Below are 21,242 nucleotides of genomic sequence, written 5' to 3'. Positions count from 1 at the left end.
TGAATTTTTATTCTCTCAACCTCTGTCCAATCTTTGAGGCTGTTTGTATTTAGGAAAATATAAATTATTTGTAAACAGTTTCATAGGAATAAAGTTTTATAAGAACTTTTTATATGAAAGCCTGTATTAAAATTCAGAAATTTCTACTACTTTTATTTCATCTGCTTCAAAACTTTGTTCTCTTTGCAGGTATATCCAAATAAACACAGCATTAAATTCTATCTGGAAATATATTTTCTTTTATCTTCTATCTCATTTTCCCTGAGATGTTAATAATTATTTTGCTGAGCATAAGGTAACAAGCATGAAGTTAATGATCTTATAATTTTCAACATGATTTTATTTAGTATAACATATTGTGGCAGCCTAAAAATGCAATTTTGTATCCAAGCTGCATTGTTTTCTCTGAATTTGGAAGATCATTTAAAAGTTTAGCTGATACTTCATCAGGGATTCAAGTGACAAATATGTTCATACTGATTCATGGATACTGTCTCCAAGCAATGTATATATCCCTGGTAAATGAGGCTTCTGTGTCTTTTTGGAGGAAATGTATGAGTTATGAAATATGAAATCATAAAACTTCTGGTTTATAATCAATTTTATTCAAAACCAAAACAAAATATCAGACCTTTTTGGCTTCCTTTCCCAAGCATATTGTGCATCAGCATTCTTCTATTTCTTCACACTCCAGTGACCATATTATGGATAAATACTTCTTGTGATCAAATAAATTTTTAGAAGCTTCTCATTTCAGCTAGTCAATTAGCTGCCCAGCTGCACTCCTTTTCCTCTCTCTTCTTTAACCATTTAAAGGACTGTATCTATCAACATGGCATTATAGCATCTGAAATTATTCAGTTTTTGTTCCTGTTCTTCAGTGAATGAAAGACAGCAATGATGGTTGTTTTGTAGCAGTAAGGAACTCATTTTGTAGATGATTTAGTATAACATTTTCTTATTCTAAGCTGTTTATGTCTGAAAATACCTTGGATTAAGGAAAGCATAAGGAGCTTAGAAATAATAATTTCAGATTCTAGTAATAAATTCTTTCTATAAACAAGGAGGTAAAAAAAAGAGGTCACAGAAATTTTTTGCGTTGTTCAATTAGCTTCATTTGTTAGTGCTGCCCCATCTGCAGGTCAATCTCTGATAAACAGCTTTTCTGGGATAGGAGTTGATGGTAATGAGCCCTTTCCTGTTACCAGTGCTGTGCTAATAATAAGTGTTTTTTGCTGCTTCCAAAATTATTTAAGTGTTCATAAATAAGTCACAAACCCTGTGAGATTTACTGCATATATTAATTCTGTGGCATTATAAAAAATTAGTTAAATGAATATGTGAGAATTGATAATTGTCCTGTACTGGGTGATCTATACGTATGGAAAAAAGAAAAATTGTTTATGTGTCCTGGACAAATTTATTCTTGTTGCTTTTTGGAAACTCTATGCCACAAAATAAGGATGGACAGTTTGTTTCATGTTTCATTGGGTATAAATGATATGTAAATGATAAAGATCCACAGAGAAAGGAAATTCCAGTTTGTTTCTGGGGTTATTTTGACAAATATTGGGCTAATTAGGAGCCAGAGCAAAAGCAAAATGAAGGACTTTCCAAAGCTGTGATCATCATCTGAAATGGAGTTCTGATAGTTATGAGTTAACTGGGAGTCTTCTGCTATTTATGTCAGTGCTTTTGAGCACAATAGATGTAGAGTCATAAATGAAGTCAAGGCAGTTGCAGGAAGGGAGTGTATCCAGTCCATATAATAAACTGGAGACCAGTTTAAAAATGAATACCTCTTACTGCTATGAAGCAAAGCATATGCATTATATATTGTAGAACACTGTTTACAATTTTATTGTTAGTATAAAGCACAAAATAGGATAATTACTGCTACTGATAAGTAAGGTCACTTGTAAAAATAACAATTTAAACCAAGAGCAGATAATTTCCAACAAATTCTAGTGGAACTTTCTCTTTAGAATTTGTTGGCATTTTCATAAGTTTACAGAAGTTAATCCAATAATCTACTTGTATTCACTTCCTCTACTTTTTGTCCATCCTTCCCAAAGTTATACCCTACTTTTGGTACAGAAAACATTGTTTCATACATTTTTTTTGGGACCAGTTTCCCATTCTGTTAGCTCTAAAGAAGAAATTTGATGTATCTGTAATTTTGATAAATTATACACTAGGCCACACCATAATGTGTATACAAACCTACCACGATTAGTCTCATAAAGCTTTATTCTCATCTGTTACAGTTTTCAGGCTTTTAAAATAGGAGTTCTTCTTGTTGAAGCATGATGATATACAGATGTAGGGGAAAAAAAAAAACCAAACCTATTTGTATGGAGTCATGTGAGTCTTGGGTTTATTCATCCTGTGACTATGAGATAAAAAAATCTTTGTTTAGGAAGTTAAACAGTCCAATAGACTCATTAATTCTTCATGAGCTGTGACATTGATGGCACTTTCTGGTAGATTGCTACCCTTTTCAAGTATCAGAACATACCATTCTCACAAATAAAATGGATCAGTCCTGGTACGTTTGCCTTACTTGAGTTATCTCTCTGACCTCCCTCTGCCAGAGGCTGTCTCAGTGGCAGAGGATGGACCTTTTCAGCTTTGGAACACCCAACCCAGGTAGTCTTCTCACCTATGTGATTTTACTGAATAGATTTTAAAAATATATTTTCTGAAGGTCATTGCCTTTCTTAGCAATGGCATGCGATTCTTCAAATTTGCTATGTTGCCTACGAAAAAGCTTTTAGAAATAACTAAAAACTTCGTAGGGTTTGCATACCCTTTTTATCCCCTCTCATTAATCCAATTTGCTCCTGCGATTTTGGAAAATGAAATGTTACTCTGGACCTGTAAAAAGTCTTGTAAGAATTCAGTCTTTGACATATTGGCAAGAAAGCTTCTTGGCAGCTATAAAATTATAATTTTTCACCAGTAAATACATTGTTTCTATTTGCTGAGAAATATTTATTACCACTGAAAATCTAAAACTCCCTGCCACTTTAACCAATGAAAGTATATATATGCACTCCGAACAACTGCTAATAGCAAGCAGGAATGTTTTAATTACCATTAACAATGGATTAGCATTAAAATCCTTTCTACTCATATCACAGTCACTGTCATCTCTCTTATCCCTGTAATCTGATGGGGGTAGACCTTTTCTCTCCGTTTAGTTTGGCTACTGAATCATCCAGTGAGAGCTCATCCCAATATACCTATAACCCCAAGAGGGCTCATTATGAAATCCCTCTGGCACAGCGAAGGAGCTCTCTGAAATTCCCACCCACAAATGTTTGCTCTTGGTTGTGTTGGTCGCTGTTCCTGAGGCAGTCAGTTAGTTGTTGCAGGTATCACAAGATGTTCCTGTGACCCACACAGCACTATGAGATAACATGTGTGAACACAGATGTTTTCCTTCTAAGCCAGGCAACCTGAATGCAACCTGAAATCAATTATTAACCTGTGTTGTCCCAGCAAAGTGTTCAGAGTTAAAAAAACAAAAGAGTTCTGGAGCAGTCTGCCCCACTATTCCTATTTCTTTTCTCCTCATTTACTATACAGAGATTGTGTATTGCTTGCATGAGCAAGCAAGACCTATAGACATTTTATACATAAAGGAGGATGACCTTTATGAGATGAGGAAAAAACAAAGAGCAGTTTCCCCTATACTTGTGGAGTATTTTCAAATGCTTCCCACAGACTTTCCAGAGAGACTAGCACTGCTCAACTCTTCACTATATTCTAGACAAATTGAAATTTACCTGTTTTCTCTTGGCAAAAGTAGAACCCAAAATTTTAGTCAATGTTGAAGCATACAGGAAGCTTTTGCTGCCTGGTAATCATTCAGCCTTTTTTTTTTTTTTTTTTTTTTTTTGCCTATAAATGGCCAAACAAATGATGAAAAGGATAAAAAGATGTAAATGAAGTTCATGTTAATGCAACAGCAAAACTTTAGAGAGCACAATATAGTGGGGATAAATACATAGCTGATATATTTTTGCTTCCCATCTTTTTCTGTTCCATTTTTCATTTTACAGAAAGAGAATGAAATTTTCCTTTCCACTCGCAAATCCTTTCCTTCTTCTACCAAAATCAGGTATCATGAAATACTATTTAAAAGTGGCTCTGCTGAGAAAAACAAAATCAAAGCAAACCCCGCTTTTCCTCTGAAGCATCTCATTGTAATATTCCTTAATATGTCAGTAGTCACCCACACATTCATCCAGAGCTGGATTCTGTAAGCTTGCCCTATTTTTCAGTATTCATTTCACGACTTATAGCTGCAATCTCTAGTGGCCCAAAATTTTCAGCAGACATCACTGGTTTAATCTAGCTTTGTCGAAGTAAAGTTATTTCTTTCTTCCAGGTCCTTGTAAGAACACACAGTCATCAGTGAAAGTTCTTGGAATACTTGTGCTAGAGTAGACAGCTAATGCAACCAGACAGTTTTGTAAAGATTTCTCCCCCCAACCCCATATAGATGCCAGTTTTGACTGTTTCAGCTGGAATATTCCTAAAGTATTTCTCACTCTATAGTGATTCCTCAATAGTGAATAGCCCTTTCCAGCTGCTATTTCATTACTGAGGGAAGAATTATATAGTTTTCCATGAATCCATGTAAAGTTCAGTTTCATTTTTCCAAAGATCAAATCTGATCAAGCAATATTAAGACAACCTGCATGCACCCGTGGACATGTACATACAGCTAGAGGACGTTTCCTTGTAGTTCAAATAAGTATTGCTCAAAATATCTGTAGCTGTGTGGCATCACACAGCCCTTATATGATTCATCAGCTTGTGACTTTCTGGGGTTTTTAGCTTGTATGATTTAGATCACTCATAAAAATAGTTATTTAACCATCAATAGGAAATAAATTTTATACAAAAAAGCAGCCTTGCTTTTAGGTGTAACTGATTACAGATAAAATCCAATAATATGAAATAATGAAAACCTGCTTTTTTAGGCAGTCCCTGTCTCTGTGCACTGTTACAACTGCAGCAAACAGTTTGCCTTTCCTGACTTGCATATGCTCAGGAAGATTTCAGGGTCTTGGTTACTGCTGCAGTAAGATGTAAGGGCTCAGACCAGAGGTATTTCATGTTTTTTGCAGATTGTTGTTCCACATTTGTCTTGTTGTTGGTACTCCCACTGGTGCATAGGTCTGTTTATTTTCTTTCTGACCTGTTTTACTACTCACTCCCAGTTGTAAGATCTCCCCATTCCCAGATCCTGAAGTTGCTCAGGTTCTGTAGAGTGGTCTTTAAATTCCTTTTTCATTTCACCTAAATTATTAAATGACTCAATGTATTTTGGGAAAGGAAGGATCCTGTGCAGCTTGGATTGATACACTTTTCACACATGCTTTTCTCATGTTACTTACAATATGACCAGTTTTTCTATAACATTGTGTGTGATATATTTTTTACAGTCCTTGGGTTTGTAAATGTGGAATTCACTGTCAATCCATTTCCTTTTCTCAAAGTCAGAGTGCACGATCTGAAGAGGAGAAGGAGGTAAATCAAATACATATCTTCAGAAGAGTGATGTTAGTTCCTTTTATAAATCATTATTATGATTAAATGAAGTACAGCATCATTTGTTTGAAAAAAATCAGTGGTACCTTGAAATTTAGAGTTCTACAGCTTAAGCTTATTTTAAACTCACTACAAAATTACAGCATGATGATTAGTACTGCAAAGAACTTCTGATTCATGTATACTTCTATTGTAGAAGAAAATTTCTATGGACTTGATTAAGGTTTGAAGTAAGGAAACATACAGTGCAATCTGAACATCTTGACATCTTCTGAACCAGTTTTAGAAAAAATACTTCCTTCTAGAGATTTATCTCAAATGAATCTCTTCATATCATGGCAAATAAGACATGGTTTTCAGGTGCATAGAATGAAACCCTGAAGATTTCAGCAAGGTTTCTACTTCTCCATTCCCCCTTGAGCAGTGTTATTGAATTTGTGCTTTTATGCATCCCACCTCTGGCAAAACTCTTGTGTTCTTGTACCTCCTGAAGACTTTATTCAAATACCAATGTGGAAGCATATCCAATAACCCTCTCCCATTGCATGTGAACAGTTGCTCCATGTCTAGGCAGTGCACATTCCTGTTTATTGTCCCATCATGGGAATCATTCTCCGAGAGGCTTGTCTCTGCTCCTGTGTCTGGTTCCCTATGGATTCACACTCCCTATGGATTAATGAATCTCTGAGATGAGGCCCTCTGAGAAGTGTGACAGAATATGTTGTGAGAGCTGGCCTTTGAGGGGGAACATCAAGGATTTTATAGCTGACTGTTACATGGGCAGGCAGTTTCTCTGAAGGTTTATATCCAGAAAACTTGAACTTGAATTACTTTAACAACATTTTCAAGTTTTAGCTGTTTGAAGCTATACTACGTGACACTATATTCCAGTGCTCATGGGCATAGGATTGGTTTTCTCCTTGCCCTGGACAGGAACAATATAGATATGTTCCACCAGAGAAGATGGGTGGCTTTCTGCAGACGCCTTGCACAGACTGGTCAGAAGAGAACCTCCAGTGTTCAAAGGCACGAACTCTTAATTTCTAGAGTACGTTAGTTTCATTCAAAACTGGGATGTAGGAATAGTTGAGAGCATTCTCTAAATAAAAATACCTATTATTTCTATGTAATAGCTAACACTCAAGTTTCGTTCTTGTAAATAAAAGTTTTGTTCCAGTAGTCATCTGGAAATCCAGACTGAAATTATCTCATGAAGATGTATTTCTTAGCACAGTAAACACCAATTTAAAATTAATATTTATTCTCAGAATGCCATTTTTAAAAGATATAGGATAAAAGACCTGTGAAATATGCTTAAACTGGAAGAAGTTTTTCTGCTGAAGTTTCAGAAGTTTCAGAAACTCTGTTATTGTATTGAAATTCAGTTTACTTTCTAATGGTTTGCGATGGAAATACAGCCATGTCTGGAGTGCTGTGTCATGCTAAGGACTCAAAGGATCTTATACCAGCAAGAATTATTCCGAGTGCAAATTCAAGCGTTGTTCAGTTCTAAAGAGCAGTGGGCCTGAAATATGTCCCTAGATGTGAATCTGAATGGAAGTACTTCCCTTTACTTTGGCAGCCTAAAAATCGGTTGTCAAGGATGATGCTTCTCTGTTGTTATGGTCAGAGTTTACTGACAGCTTTTTCCTTACAGCTGATTAATAGGGTGTTTCCAGAGGTGGAATTAGTGTCCTGGCTTGTGTGGATAGACCTGAGATGTCTCCAGTTGTTACAGACAGGTGTGGGGTTTTGTGTGTAACATTTTGTACAAAGCAACATACTTAAGCCGTAGTTCAAATGTCTGCAGGAAACTTCACATACATGAAAGTTGCAAATGTATGTAATTGGTATGAATATTAATTCGGTTCAAAAGGAAGCTGACTGCTTAAAAAAACTTTGAGATCCAGTATCTTATAAAAAATCAATTGCAGAAAATGGAAACTTGTTCCTTTGCATCCTTTGATTTTTGCATAATCAGTAGGAGCTCCTGATGGAAGTGAAGGCAGTGAGGTGCTGTATTCCATTCTGCTTGCTTTCTTTAGGAAGCAGTAAGTTTACAATTGAAAAGGCAGCTTTGTTTATCAAACTCTGGTGTGTACTGTGCCAATTTGTGGGGTTTTTTTCCTTTGGGTCTTTCCTACCTTTTGCCTTTAGAAATTGTGTTGAATATTGTTAGATGCAGACCTTGTGTAAGAGCACGGCGTGAGAGGGAAAAAGAGGGGAGTGAGAAAGGGGCCACTTTGGTGTCCTGCCACAGGCTGGGCACAGCGTCTCTTTGTAATCAGCGTGGCTCCCCTGGTGCAGTCTATGGCTGCTTGGCAAAGGGCTGCTGCGGCTGGCAGTGTGGGTCTGTCCTCAGCAGCAGTCATCTCCTCGGCATCTCCGGCTGGAGCTCGCTGAAAAGCAAACAGGAATGCTGCTTAGGAGTCTTGTGTGACCTTGGAGTAGCACCAAAGCCCTGGAACGCTGGGTATGTTCCTTTTCTTCGGCTTGTAGGCACTCAGTAGAGCTTTGGTTAGGTCCTAGTCGGTGCTGGTTGTTGCTAATGGCCTCTGGCTTCTTCAAAGTGTCAGTCTACAAAGAAAAATAATGTCATTTAGAAATGTATTGGTCTGTCTCTGTGAATGAGAAGGTAGTGTAGAGAAATGGTCCCCAAGCGTACAACTGGCTCTAAGTGGCTCAGCTGCTTTTCTGAATTTGAGTGACAGTGGCATTAAGGCAGCACAGAATCCCAAATATTCATCTTTTCTGGGTAGAGCAGCTGTCTTTCCATAACAGCTAGGGGAATGCAGCTCTCCTCTATGACACTGATGCAAGGTAAGCTAAGATAGGAAGGATAATAGGTTCATGCATAGAGGATTACATTATTTCCTTTACCTAAACAACTGACTAAGGTAAGAGGTAAATATTTATTTACCATCTAGAGATATTATATAATTTATATCATTTAAGTTAAAATTGGAGTTTTAAAAAGAAGTAGATAAAATCTGATTTTACCCCATCTGTTTATTTTACAAATACATTAATGTTCCAGATAAATAATTAAAACCAAAAGAATATTAATACACTAATTCCACTTAATTAATTCTGGGAATCTATGAGCTGAGAATAATGCTTAATGAAATTCTAAATCTTTTCCCCTCATCCCTAGTCCATCTTCTCTCTTCTCCCCCCATCTCCTTTACCCATAGTCTTTGGATTTAAGTTGTGTATATATCCTGCAGACTAAAGGTTAAGTTTTTGTTTAGGATGGAAGTGTTAGCCCCTGAGAAGAAAACACATGAAGAGAATGAAGATTTGCAACAGTATCCTCAGAAGCCTGCAAGCTGTAAGAAAATGCTTAGGAATTGCTGCTTGATAAAGCGAATTTTTGCCTGGAAAAGTTTGAGCTCTAAAGGTACCTTTTCTATTGAAAATTTTAGTGTGGGAGAAATTGTTGTCCTTCCAAGAATTCTGAATTTTTCATACAATGGTACTACTGAATTTAACATCAGTCAAGTTACAGGTACAAAAAGTCTCTGCTGTCTTGAGACTATTGTGCAAAGAGATTAAAAATGGCACAGCTTTGATTGAGGTGCTTTATCATAATGTGATAAAAATAATTGTACTGCATGAGTATTCATTTTGCAGCACATAAAAATACATGGTCTGCAGAAAAAAAATACTTCAGTCAGAAGATAAATGGGTAAATGTAAAACTCCAGCAATTAGGTGTATCAATTTATCAGGGCCCAACCCAAAATTCTGTTTTGATGAGTAAAACCTCCTATCATTGTTGTCAGAGTTTATTTGCATGGAAATTACATGATCAATCCCTTTGTCTTTGAGGAAATGGAGAAAGGTAACATTCTGTCACTTTTATACATAGTGATGTTATGTACTGTATTTATTAATAAATACTGAAAGAAATGCTTCTTTTTAAATTAAAAGTTGGCTATGAAATATCTCACCATTGAAAGCTGAGCTGTTTTATGAATAATAAATTAAGCAGCAACCATCCTGAAACGATGGTTTATCTGCTTCACATTATTTCCCTCAGGAATATACAAACAGTTAAGAATTTTATTCAGCAGAGATTCCTCTTTTTACCATTGTATTTTTACTTTGCACTATGTAGAAACAGAAGAAAAAAACTGCCCGAAACAATTATTTTGCATTTTGGCAGCATTTTTCATTCCCTTGTACACAGTTTATGACAGAAAAAAACAACCAAACAAAAACAAAACCAGGTCATCAGTATATTCAATTTGTGTCAAACAGAATGAAAAAAAAAAATGCATGACATTGCTTTGTCATGAAGAGCTAAGTCACCATAACCTGAGTGTGTGATATGTTACTTTATTTACACATTTACTTTAAAGGCTATGCTCTAGTAGCTTAGTTCCATCTTTTAGAAATAATGTTCTGGTTAAATACAACCTACCTGTGGTTTTAAACTGCCCCGATCTCTGCATTGTCCAGGGAAATAAGTGCTTCATATGCCTTTTAATCTAAGCACAAACATTTAGCTATACTCAATTTTAAAGCTTTAAGTTAATAATTCCAACAAATGGCTGCTTTAATCACATGCATATTATGGTTTTCTAAATACATGTTTGTTTTCCTGTTACTGTGTCAGGTTGTACCTATAATTTGCTGCACTTTTTTTTTTTTTGTATTGTTACTGGAGCTAATGAGGCAAAACCAGACTTTCTGTAACTCTTTCAGAACACTCATCCTTTTGCTCATGTGAATTTTTAGAGTTCTTTTCATTGGATTATTTATCATCAATCTCAGTAGCTTGAAGCAATCTCCTTTCTAGAAATGAGGTGAATCTAAAGCAAATTGCAGTCAAGTTTATAGGTCTGATTCTTCAGTACCTTCAAAGCTGGCTAATAATTTACACCTCCAAAAGGGTCTTAAAACAGTAAATAGGTGATGATAGAATTAAGGATTTGTTTTATTTTGGTAAAGTGAATTAGCAGACAGATGAATCACTGTAAAATTGGGCTCAATTAAGTTACTCTGGGCTACTCCAACAGGAACAAAATCAGAATCTGACACACAGTTAACTCAAAATAAAGCTATTATTTTTGCTTTATGTAGAACCAAGTGAATACCATAGGGATACCTTTACAAGAAGCTTTGAATATATATCAGGATCAAGAAGACAGATATCCTGATGCACTTTCTTCAGTTCTGTGCTGTTGTCCAAGGTGACCTCCCTGGCCAAATTTTGTTGGACTGCAATGACAGAGCATTCCTAGTACTCATGACAGTGCTGTAGGAACTAAGAGCATGTGGTTACAGAGCTACTTGTTCAATACCTACTGTTTTCTGTTGGAAGAATGAAAGTGGGTTTCGAAATCATATTCTGGTGGCTCATTCCCACTTAGATATTCTTTTACACAAATCAGCTTCCCCATTGGTTATCTTAAGGTAATTTACACTGGTAAAGTATAAAAACAGTCATTAGGCGGTTAAGGCTTGCAGTTTAGTATTTAAAAAGCAACTGAATTTTTTTGTTCATATTTCTAAAAAATCATGATAACTCTAAATACCAGATTATTTCATAATTCATTGCCGTTGTAACACTTTGCATCTGGAAATGCTGGGAAGTAATGGATATTTAATCTTTCTTTTAAAACAGTTACTGTTTCTCCTCTACAATTCATTATTCATGTTTTAGTTTATTTGTATGATCTTGCAGCTGAATTTGTCAACATATTTTAGCTTCACATAATTAATTATTCTTTCAGAGACAATTTCCATTTTGAAGTTGGAGCAGGAAAATAAATATTTGATTTACTGCAATGTTGGGATGATTTAACTATTTTCAGAACGGAAAATCTTCACTCTTATGATAAAATTCTAGAATATCCTCACACTGAGAATGTCTTCCTGCTCTTCCTGTTTCAAAATCTAGGAATAAGAAGAATGTTATACCGTAAGTACTGGAAAGATAATTATACTCAACCCTTTTGATGCAGTATTTGAACAGCATGGATTCAATGCACGAGTGCATCCTCAAAAGAATGATCAAGAGAATTAAAAAAAAAAGCACACCTTATTGTATTTCAAAGAAAAGTAAATGGAATAACATGATTGTCAATGGGAAACATTTCCATACTAAACCCAGTATTTTAATCAATGCTCAAGGCTCAGTAATTTGACTAATTCCATCAGAGAGTAGTTTCAGAGAGCAGGTATCTTGTAACTGAGGCCAGAGGAACAGACTATGACAGTGCCAGGAATGCATCAGTGAGAGCTTGATACTGCAGTGAACTCTGAGCCCAAGTTTAAAGGATGTGTTGAAAAACTACCAATTTCAAATGCTCACTTTCAAAAATGGGCAGCCCTGAAGTATCCTGTCACTAAAGTGGCAGCCTCCTCAGCCTGCCTTGGGCACTTATGAGTCTTTCATGATCATTCTATGCCATGAATATACATTTACTGCAGATTTAATAAAATGCAAATGAGAGACACCAAGAGGACAACAAGTTATCTCTCACGACGATAAATTTGGAGGCATTGTACTGCTGACTCTACATTTCATACTGCTAAAAATATTATACATGATCAACTGTTTACTTATTTTTTTATATTGTTTGCATTTCCTCATATCACATATTTATGAGTTGAGATATGAGTGCTTTAGGAATAATCCCAAGCTGTCAATCATCGTGTGTGTTTTTCCCTGTCAAATAGTACATTTGACAAAGTATGTAAGGAAAAAATAGCCCAAGTTATTTCAGAGCTAGTTAAAATTCTTCTTTGCCTAGGGTACTTCATACTGTCTCAGACCTTGGATAGCTCAAAAAATTCCTGCTGAAGATTGTCAGTGTCAGATTTTTAAACATGGACTTTGTGTGAACAGGGTAGTAGTTTGTCTCCTGTGACTCATTTGCCTTTGCTTGTCCTATGCAGATAAATTGACCATTGCTTTGAAATCTAGTCACATCTCATGGTCTCTCAAAGACCATGAAAAACTTTTCCTCCTAGTTGTTAAAAATTAACAAAAACCTTTTTTCATGTAGGATAGGCATCCTTCGGACTGAAATATTTTTTCAATGTCTCTCAGCATTACTTCCTGTGTGCTTTTCTATTAAGCAGTGAAGTGATGAGGCAAAGACAACATGTAAGGTTGAAAGTGATGACATCTGGATTACATACAGGGTTTGCATTCCACTACTGAAGCCCTCAACTGCCTTAATTAGAAACTAGCATGACTCATGAAACAAGATTTTTTTCCTAACTTGATTACAGAAGCAAAAGCATCTTTTTTGTTTGCTTGTGCATGGAGTGATAGTTCCTGAAATCTGCCTGGTCCTAGTCAACCTTCCCTACAGGAAAAATATGAAATAAATGGTCATAAATATGAAATATGAAATAAAAGTGTCAGAAAACAACAATAAATAATGGATATTCAGTCTCAGGAGTACCGTATACTCCTGACTTCATTCCCTTGTCCCAGCAGCTGCTCTTTACTAACAGTCTTCTCCTACAGGATTGCTGATACACAGTTCAGATCTTAACTTGTCCAGTAATTGAATTTTTATGGCCTGTCAGATGTGTCATTTTTTACTTCATGTCACTTCAAACTACATCCTGTAGTTTTTGTGTTTTTTTTCCCCTCAGCTTTCTCACAGATACTTTGAGCATTGTTTGGTTTCTGTTGAAATTGCAGATTTACATGAGAGGGCGATAGGATATATTTGTCCTATGTGCCTACAGAACTGCAGTTCACATGGATTTGCAATTTTGAGTCTGGAAGCCTTGAAGAGAAAAAATGAGGAGGGGGAGGGAGAGGGCAGAAAAAGAAGGAGGAATTGAGGAAGGGAGAGAGAAGTTGTGGAGAGACCGAGGACTTTATCCCTTGCTGAACCTGCTTCTCCTTTCCATTCTAGATGGTCAACATGTAAATAATTAGATCATAACCCTATGCAATATTTCTTGAATGCTGAAAAAGGAGGCTTTGCAGTCTATTAGTGCATGTAGTAATGACTGACGAGATTAACATATCTGAGATTTTATGCTCCGAACACAAAAACTTGGAAATCCATTCAAAAATCGAACCTTTAGTGGTTTTAGGCAATACAGAAATCTTTATTTTGTAAAAACTACAAAAAGAAATTTACTTGAGGATTCAAAACAAGCAACGATGAGCCCGCTTTGTCTATTTGAAATATTTATTGAAATGTTTTACGATTTGATGCTGCTGCTCTTGGTGTACATGTTAATCTTAAGTAAGTTTGCTACCCAGAACTTCGACCCGGGAAAACTTACAGGGTGAAAAGCTTATTCCCTTTGTGTCTTTGAATGATATTTTTTCAGAATTAATGAACATTTCTCAATATTGCTTTGGGTATTTCTTTAATTACAATGAACTGTGAATTAGCACTGTTTTCTTATTTGGCTCTATTAAGTCAAGGTTTCCTGTTGCCTCATACCTTCTGGCTCTCAGTGCAAATGATCCATTTTATGTTGAAGTTTTACCTTCTGAACAAATATTGAATCCATTGTATATACATATTTTTTCAACTCACTGAACTGGATGGAAAATGGGAATATACTCCCTTTAAATGTAAAAGTGTTGTTGTTAAGTGGACATTTTTTTTTATTTCAGATTTTTTCCTTGAAACCAATATAGGATTCTATTCTTAGCTAAATCATTCTTCACATTAGAATAAAGATGTAGTTGTATATATTTACTAGGTATGAGAAAACTCTTTTAAAAATGCTAAGAAAAGGAAAAAAGATGAGGGGTAATAACCTGTTTTTAGTATTTTTTCTTTTGCTTTACACTAAAGCCTGTGCTTACAATCTCAGACAAAGGAGTATTAAGTTACCTGGCAAAAAGGGGCACCTTGTAGTTTTTTTCCCTTCTTGCCAAATGCTAACTCTGAAAGACAAATCATGGCAATAAAATTAGAGACTCTCCCTGGTGAATTTTCTTTTAAATTTGTAGCATGGAGAGATCTAATCTCAGTATGACTTCTAATACTCTCTTCAGGGCAGCAGTAATAGTTAATGTCACAAATTAACAGGAAAGTGTACTATTTAGGAATTCTTGCTGCCTTTCAGTTCAGTAAAATAGGAATTGGAAAAACATTTAAAAAACACAATTTAGAATAATTCCAGAGTGATTAATGTTTTGAAGAGGGGTTTTACTGCGTGTTTGTGTACAGAATTGTTAAATGGAGTAGTGCATGTAGGTAATGAAAATGTGAGGCTCTGACACACACTTTTGTATGTATAAAATTAAGTTGCATCATTTTTGGATTGAGAAAGTTCAATAATCACTCTCCTATATTTCTCATAAGAAACACCCCACGAACATATATCTTATGAAGCTTTTAATTCTTCTTAAAGTTTTAAAATTGATAGTTAGAGGCCACAGTCATTACAAAAAATCTTGCAGCTTTACTCTGTACTTACAAGGTTTTTAAACGTTTCCAAATTTTAAAATAAAGTGGCCGAACTCCTGCAATAACCACTAGTTTACAGTCTGGGGAGAATTCATACATGCATCTTTGGAGCCCTTGAAACAGTTATTAGTGCCTATAAAAGTAAGTATTATCCATAACTAAGTTTTTAAAGATGCTTAATACAAAGATAGCAAGTTGCAAAATGCAGATTATGAAGTCAGTTCTTCTTAGAGTGAATGTGCCTGTAATGTAAGGAGAATGATATTTTGTGGAAATCAGATTTTGCTTAGGGTTTGACATTCAAAGGATAAAACGTGCTCCACAGTTAACCCCTAAGAAATAAGACTCACAAAGGTGTGGGTGTATCACTTAATGGAGTTTTTGCTTTATGCTTCCCTGGATATATAAACATTACACAACAAAGTCTGTTGCAGTGGGGATCCTGCAACACGCATATATCAAACCAGGAGTCCCGTGGAAAGGAAATATATATGGACAGACAGATTCTTGCTAGCTGTTTCAGAGGTGTTTATTTCTCCAGCCGCATGGCCGGAGCTCTGCCCAGGAACTGTTCCAGTCACGGGACCAAGGGTCCTTCTGCCCGCGCAGGGAACACAAACCAACCAACGGGAACGAGGCTGAGCAGGGGCAGGGAAGCCCCGTGTCTGTGCCCTCAGGGCCCCTCTCCCAGGACAACATGGCAGGGGAGGGACCCCAACACCTCACCCGTTTTATTTTAATAAAAGGAGAATGAAAACAACTGGATAAACATTACAAGAACAGTTTCAAGACAAAACAAGCCACCCTCCTGAGTCTTTAAATGTCCAAACAGATTCTGTGGAACATCTTAGGGCTGACAGAAGGGAGACAGAACTCTCTGAGCATGCTTTGTGGGGAAACTGAGGCAGGAGAGGGTTTAACTTCTTCCCTCCCCCTTTTCATCCCCCACTCGGCATTGGAAAGGGATTTTTGGGGAAACAATTGGCAAAAGCATGGTTTTGTGAGGGAAACCATGGGTGAAAAAACGGATTGGGAATACACTGGGGGTAATAGGACATAGGGTAAAAGGGAAAGGTGGGATTAGGAAAGGGAGACTGTAGGGGGGTTTTACAATAGAGATACTGTCTAACATGACAACGATTTTTTGCATATATACTGCCTTTTACAGGAACACCATCAGGCCCAGTGACCTGCGATGCTTGTAACCCTTTTCTACCTCGTATAATTTTAAATTCCACCACCTCTCCATCTCCCAAGCTTGGGATGCATTTTTCAGGGTTATTCTTTTTAATAGCAGTTCTATGCACGAATATGTCTTGCTGGTTGTCACACCTTGTTATAAAACCATAATTTTGCTTAACATTTTACCATTTTACTATCCCTAAGGTCTTAGTTACTATGATCTTTTTCCGAGTGGCTGCTGTTTTTTGTCTCGCTGCGTCTTTGCTCTCTCCTTCGGTCGCTCCCGTGTTGGAATTGTCGGGGCTGCTGGTGCCTGCGCGCTCTTCCCGGGGTCGCGTTCGGGGCTGCGAGGGCCGGGCCGGGCCGCGCCGCTCAGTTCTCCGTGCGTCGCCTCCTCTGGTCGCAGCTTCGCTGCCAATGCCGGGCGCTGCACCCACGTCTCGGCCGGGCCCCCGAGCGACGACCCCCCCGCGCCCTGCTCCAGCGCGTGTTTCGGCTGGGCGCGGCTCCGTTCCACCGCCGCTGCCGCCAGCCGCCGCCCGCGCGCCGCCCCTCTCAGTCGGGCGTTCCCGGGGCTCGCTCCACCACACGCTGTGCTCGGCCGGGAAGGCACTGCCGGGTCCCGCCGCGCCTCGCTCCACCACCGACACTGCGGCTTGCGTGGCTCCGCCCGCGCGCGGGAACTGCCTCGCTGCTGCTCGCAGAGCGCTCGGTGCACGTGGCCTGGGCCGCACGGTCCCTGAGCCAGGCTTCCCTTCGCCAGGACACAGCTGACATTGCTCAGCAGTCTCGGTAACTAAATAATATTCACGAAAATATTCTTCCATCGGCATATATTTTGACTCCAGTATTAACTGTGTCCAAACGGTTTTCCAAAAGCCCTTGGTAAGAATTAAATCCCAAGAAACATAGAAAAAGTTCTTAAACAACCATGCCAGGAAGTGTTTCAGTTCTTTTTGAGCTTGAATCAAGCTAAAATTTACAAATCGTTGTTCAAGAATCATTTTAAGTTTAAGATAAATGTCCATATGCGGCTCTGAGAGCCAAGAGTTTTCCCACGGTTCCTCCATAGTTTAGATATGGAATAGCAAAGCAAAACCAAGAAGAGGAATCCAAAGTTTCCAGGGTTTACTCACACAAATCAGTCGCTTAGGGATCGGGGATCGTTCTGCTCTCAAATCTCCACCATTTGTTGCAGTGGGGATCCTGCAACACGCATATATCAAACCAGGAGTCCCGTGGAAAGGAAATATATATGGACAGACAGATTCTTGCTAGCTGTTTCAGAGATGTTTATTTCTCCAGCCGCATGGCCGGAGCTCTGCCCCGGAACCGTTCCAGTCACGGGACCAAGGGTCCTTCTGCCCACGCAGGGAACACAAACCAACCAATGGGAACGAGGCTGAGCAGGGGCAGGGAAGCCCCGTGTCTGTGCCCTCAGGGCCCCTCTCCCAGGACAACATGGCAGGGGGGGGACCCCAACAAAAGTCTGTTTCTCCTTTTCTCTTGGAGGTTTGTTTCCTTCATGTCAGAATGGATTTTTATGGTCTCCTGCAATTGCCACCATTCTAATTCCGGCATTGCCGTTATCAGGAGGGCCAGGATGCTGGAAGATGAAGCCTTAACTCATGGAAGATTGCTGCCTAAAAGCTCTGCATTTGCACAGCAGCACATTGAACTCATGAGCTTTTTTGCTCTTTGTGTCTCTTTCTCTTCTTACAGACCAGTATTAGCATGAAGCAGTTTGCATAAGCGTCCTAAGAGTGCACAATTTAAAATTAGCTCTAATTAAGAGCTATGAACAGACCCTTTTTATTAACCATTTAGTTTTTGACTAATCATCACAAATGTGTGTTTTCTTTTCATATAAAAAGCATGACTGCTTCAAGCTGACTGGAACCTTTCCAGGAATGTCACTCTGGACTCTACATAATGAAATTTTATTTTTCTGTTGAGATCATTAATCCTACTTGCCGTAGATCGCCTTATTATTCAATCAGTTTAAACTATTAAAACACAATCCTACCATCTTCTTGAACGGGGCTGAAGAATGTAAGGAATAGTTATAACAGAAATATAATAGTTTCTCTAATTCTTGTTTCTCTAGCAAAATTGGAGTTACCTCTTCAATATGATGCAGATATTTAAAAATTATCCATTGCACTACAATATGGAAATTATATTCCCTAAACATGAAGGCAAGCTATGAAGTTCTGACCTCTCCATTGCAGAATCTGATGTCTAATTTTACTTCCCCATATTTTCCTTCATTTTTACGCAAAGGTCGGTGTCCCATTTTTAGAAAGAAAAAAAAAGAAGTGTTGCTAATATATTGAAAATCTATTACCTAAAACTCAAGTTCTAGCAATCAAAGGTTTGGAATACAATAAATGGTAGAGGTTCACTACTTTTAGAAACTTAAATATACCCTTTAAGAAACCAATATATATTCTTATTAAGTCTCTGTACTCACAGTATCTTTGATTTTTACTGTGTCTGCCAACTGCTGATTTTTTATTTAAAAACATTTTATCAATCCAAAGCTAATAGGCCAAAGAAGCATATTAGATTAAGTGGAAGGACTTTTATATTCATGGCATACTTAGAAAATGGACTCAATCTTTAAATCACTTGCCACTTTCCATCTGGGCATTATTCCAGCAATTTAAATTGCTAAATATACTGAGACTATTCCAGATTAAATGAGAGCTCTGAATGTCTTATAATAAATGGTATGGCTCATAAAGAACAGAATTTGTTGTGGTGGTTGGCGATATCTGCATTTTGTTTACCGAATTTACTGGGTATTAGTGCACTATAACACAACTGCATTTGCAAGCATCTGTCCCTGGAAGAAATCCTGCGACTGGAAGGAGCACTTCTATTGGAGATCAAGGTAGCTGACAGAAGCAGCTTCTTAAAAGAAGCATGCAAACTCAGGGGTTTTTTGTTTTGTTTTGTTTTGTTTTTGTCATGCTGGATCATTATGACTGGATAACTTTTCACAAAAGATCAAAATAAAAAGAAACCCAGCATATCTCAGAAGCGAAAAGTTCAGGCAGAAGAAAGGAGGGAAAAACAGTAGGAAACGACAAAATTACATGTTGCTTTGTTTGCTCCCGCCATGCCTCCCCCACTTCCCCTTTAATTTAAATGCTTGTTTCTGTGGGAGGCTGCAGTGTGGTCTTGGTAGTTCTGGCACACAACAGTTCTGATAGGATAGATTTGCCCTGCTTTCAGCCCAAAAGGAGGTAAGTGGGAGGATGTGGGGCTTTTTATTGCTGCAGTAACGCTGTCCTGCTGGCACCTCCCTGCTGTTCCTCCCAGTAGCAGTATCTTCTTGGCAAGGAGATGCGTTCTCAGTTATTCTGTAACTTTCTTACTCATACTTTCTGTGTGCAAGAAACTAATAAAAAGTCAACACAGAGGTGAAGTTTTTCACCAAGCCATCTAAATGTTTAGTGGGCTCAATGACAATATTAGTCATATGTGGCAACAGTGCAACTGAATTTTCCAGATCACCCCAGTCAAATGCCAGCAAGCCTATACGGTGTAGGAAAGCAGAAGGCATACTTGGCTTCACACGTCACAGAAAATGGTGCAGAAAATACTGAGCTACCTGTGTGCTTTTTGTACTGTTCTCTGCAACCCTCCATGTTTGAGGCCAACCTGATTTCTTTGTTATCCGGGGTGGGAAAAGGAAAATTATAATAGGTGAAGAAGTTGAAAAATTTCAATACCTCTAATACTAAAAGCCATCTTCTAGTACATCAATTAATTTTGTTATCTTTTGTCTTGTGAGTGTAAAAGCAAGATACTTGAAAGGCTTGGGCTTATCAACCTCGACAGTAGAGAAAACCTTTTTCTGACAAGAACCCAAGGTCTAGGGCAATAGTAAGGTGAAGCTGGTTTCATCACCTCCTGCTGGCCTAAGCATATGCATGGGTTCGAGTTGTCTTGAATGTAACAGCAAGAAGGACTGCCAGCAAGAATACATCCTAGTTAAACCTCTGTCAGCTCACTTCCCCAAGTTCCTCTGAATATAATTAATATCACTACATCTGACTTCCTTTTTATACTTAATGTATATATTTATTTAAAGCCATAAAAATATGACAGCTTTTGACTATAGCATCTATCAGCTGAGCTGTTATAAATGTCTCTGTGTTTATCTTTGCACATGTTTGTGTTAATCTTTGCTGGTTGAGACAGTAAAATTTTTTAGCTGAAGACACTGTAGTTGACAAGAGCTACCCATTCCAAGCTGTGATAGTTTCACTGCTTAAACTAAGTCCTTTCATTCATACCACTTCTGATGAAACTGAGATGAAAAGTGACCAGTGAGAAAAATCAAACTTAGATGGAGTAGGGGAATCATCACAGTATGTCCCTAGAGTAACATAAAATCCATTCTTGTGTTTCTGAATTTCAATATTCTCTGCTGTGAGAAAACACAGAAGTTACTCCATCTCCTTCTAGTTTTGAATTATATGGGGACGTAGTAACCTACTGCAGCTATCTATTTATCTCTTTCCCAGCTGTCTAATTTGTCTGAAACCAAAACCCTTCTACTTTTTAGCAAAAAAATAAATGCAATTCCATAGTTGTTGAACGAGCAATTTAGAAAATAGTGAACAAAATAGGATACAAAAAAGAAAAGAGGTCCATATGGTTAATTTATGCTGGAAAATCAGATTTCTTCTCCCACAGAGCCCCTGTGTCATAGAATCATAGAATATGCTGATTTGGAAGGGACCCATCAGGATCATCGAGTCCAACTCCTGACCCTGTGCAGGGCACCCCAAGAATCACACTGTGTGCCCAACAGCATTGTTCAAACACTTGAATGCTGTCAGCCTACATGCTGTGACCCCTTCCCTGAGGAGCCTGCTCCCGTGCCCAAACACCCTCTGGGTGAAAACCTTTTCCTAATACCCTGATATCTAACCTAAACATCCCCTGATGTGACATGAAAGGAGTCAGTTAAGACCAGTTTTAGGTATTGACACTATGTGTTCCTTGTTTTATGAGTGAATCCTTGGGGTGTGACTTGCAGAATATTTAGCAGGTGCACTATTACTAACTA

The 21,242-nt window shown here is 37.8% G+C and overlaps 1 protein-coding gene across 4 annotated transcripts in view; it reads left to right on the top strand.

The window, feature by feature from the left end:
- The window catches only part of KCNIP4 (potassium voltage-gated channel interacting protein 4), a 401,922-nt gene that overhangs the window by 33,224 nt on the left and 347,456 nt on the right, over nucleotides 1-21,242 (top strand). Inside the window, exons 1-2 of one of the 4 annotated variants that reach the window (XM_032108710.1) lie at nucleotides 7,938-8,038; nucleotides 8,817-8,965. The exons of 2 other annotated variants lie outside the window; for them this stretch is intronic. In XM_032108710.1, the coding sequence (XP_031964601.1) occupies nucleotides 8,818-8,965 (148 nt within the window). In that variant the 5' untranslated portion in view covers nucleotides 7,938-8,038; nucleotide 8,817. Of the gene's footprint in view, nucleotides 1-7,937; nucleotides 8,039-8,283; nucleotides 8,386-8,816; nucleotides 8,966-21,242 lie in introns of those variants that run through there. One more of the 4 variants, XM_032108709.1, reaches the window with a different exon arrangement.

Source organism: Corvus moneduloides, chromosome 5, assembly GCF_009650955.1.
Source record: "Corvus moneduloides isolate bCorMon1 chromosome 5, bCorMon1.pri, whole genome shotgun sequence".
Classification (NCBI taxonomy): Eukaryota; Metazoa; Chordata; class Aves; order Passeriformes; family Corvidae; genus Corvus; species Corvus moneduloides.
The sequence above is the reverse complement of the archived record's forward strand: the minus strand, read 5'-3'. Positions and strand labels throughout refer to the sequence as shown.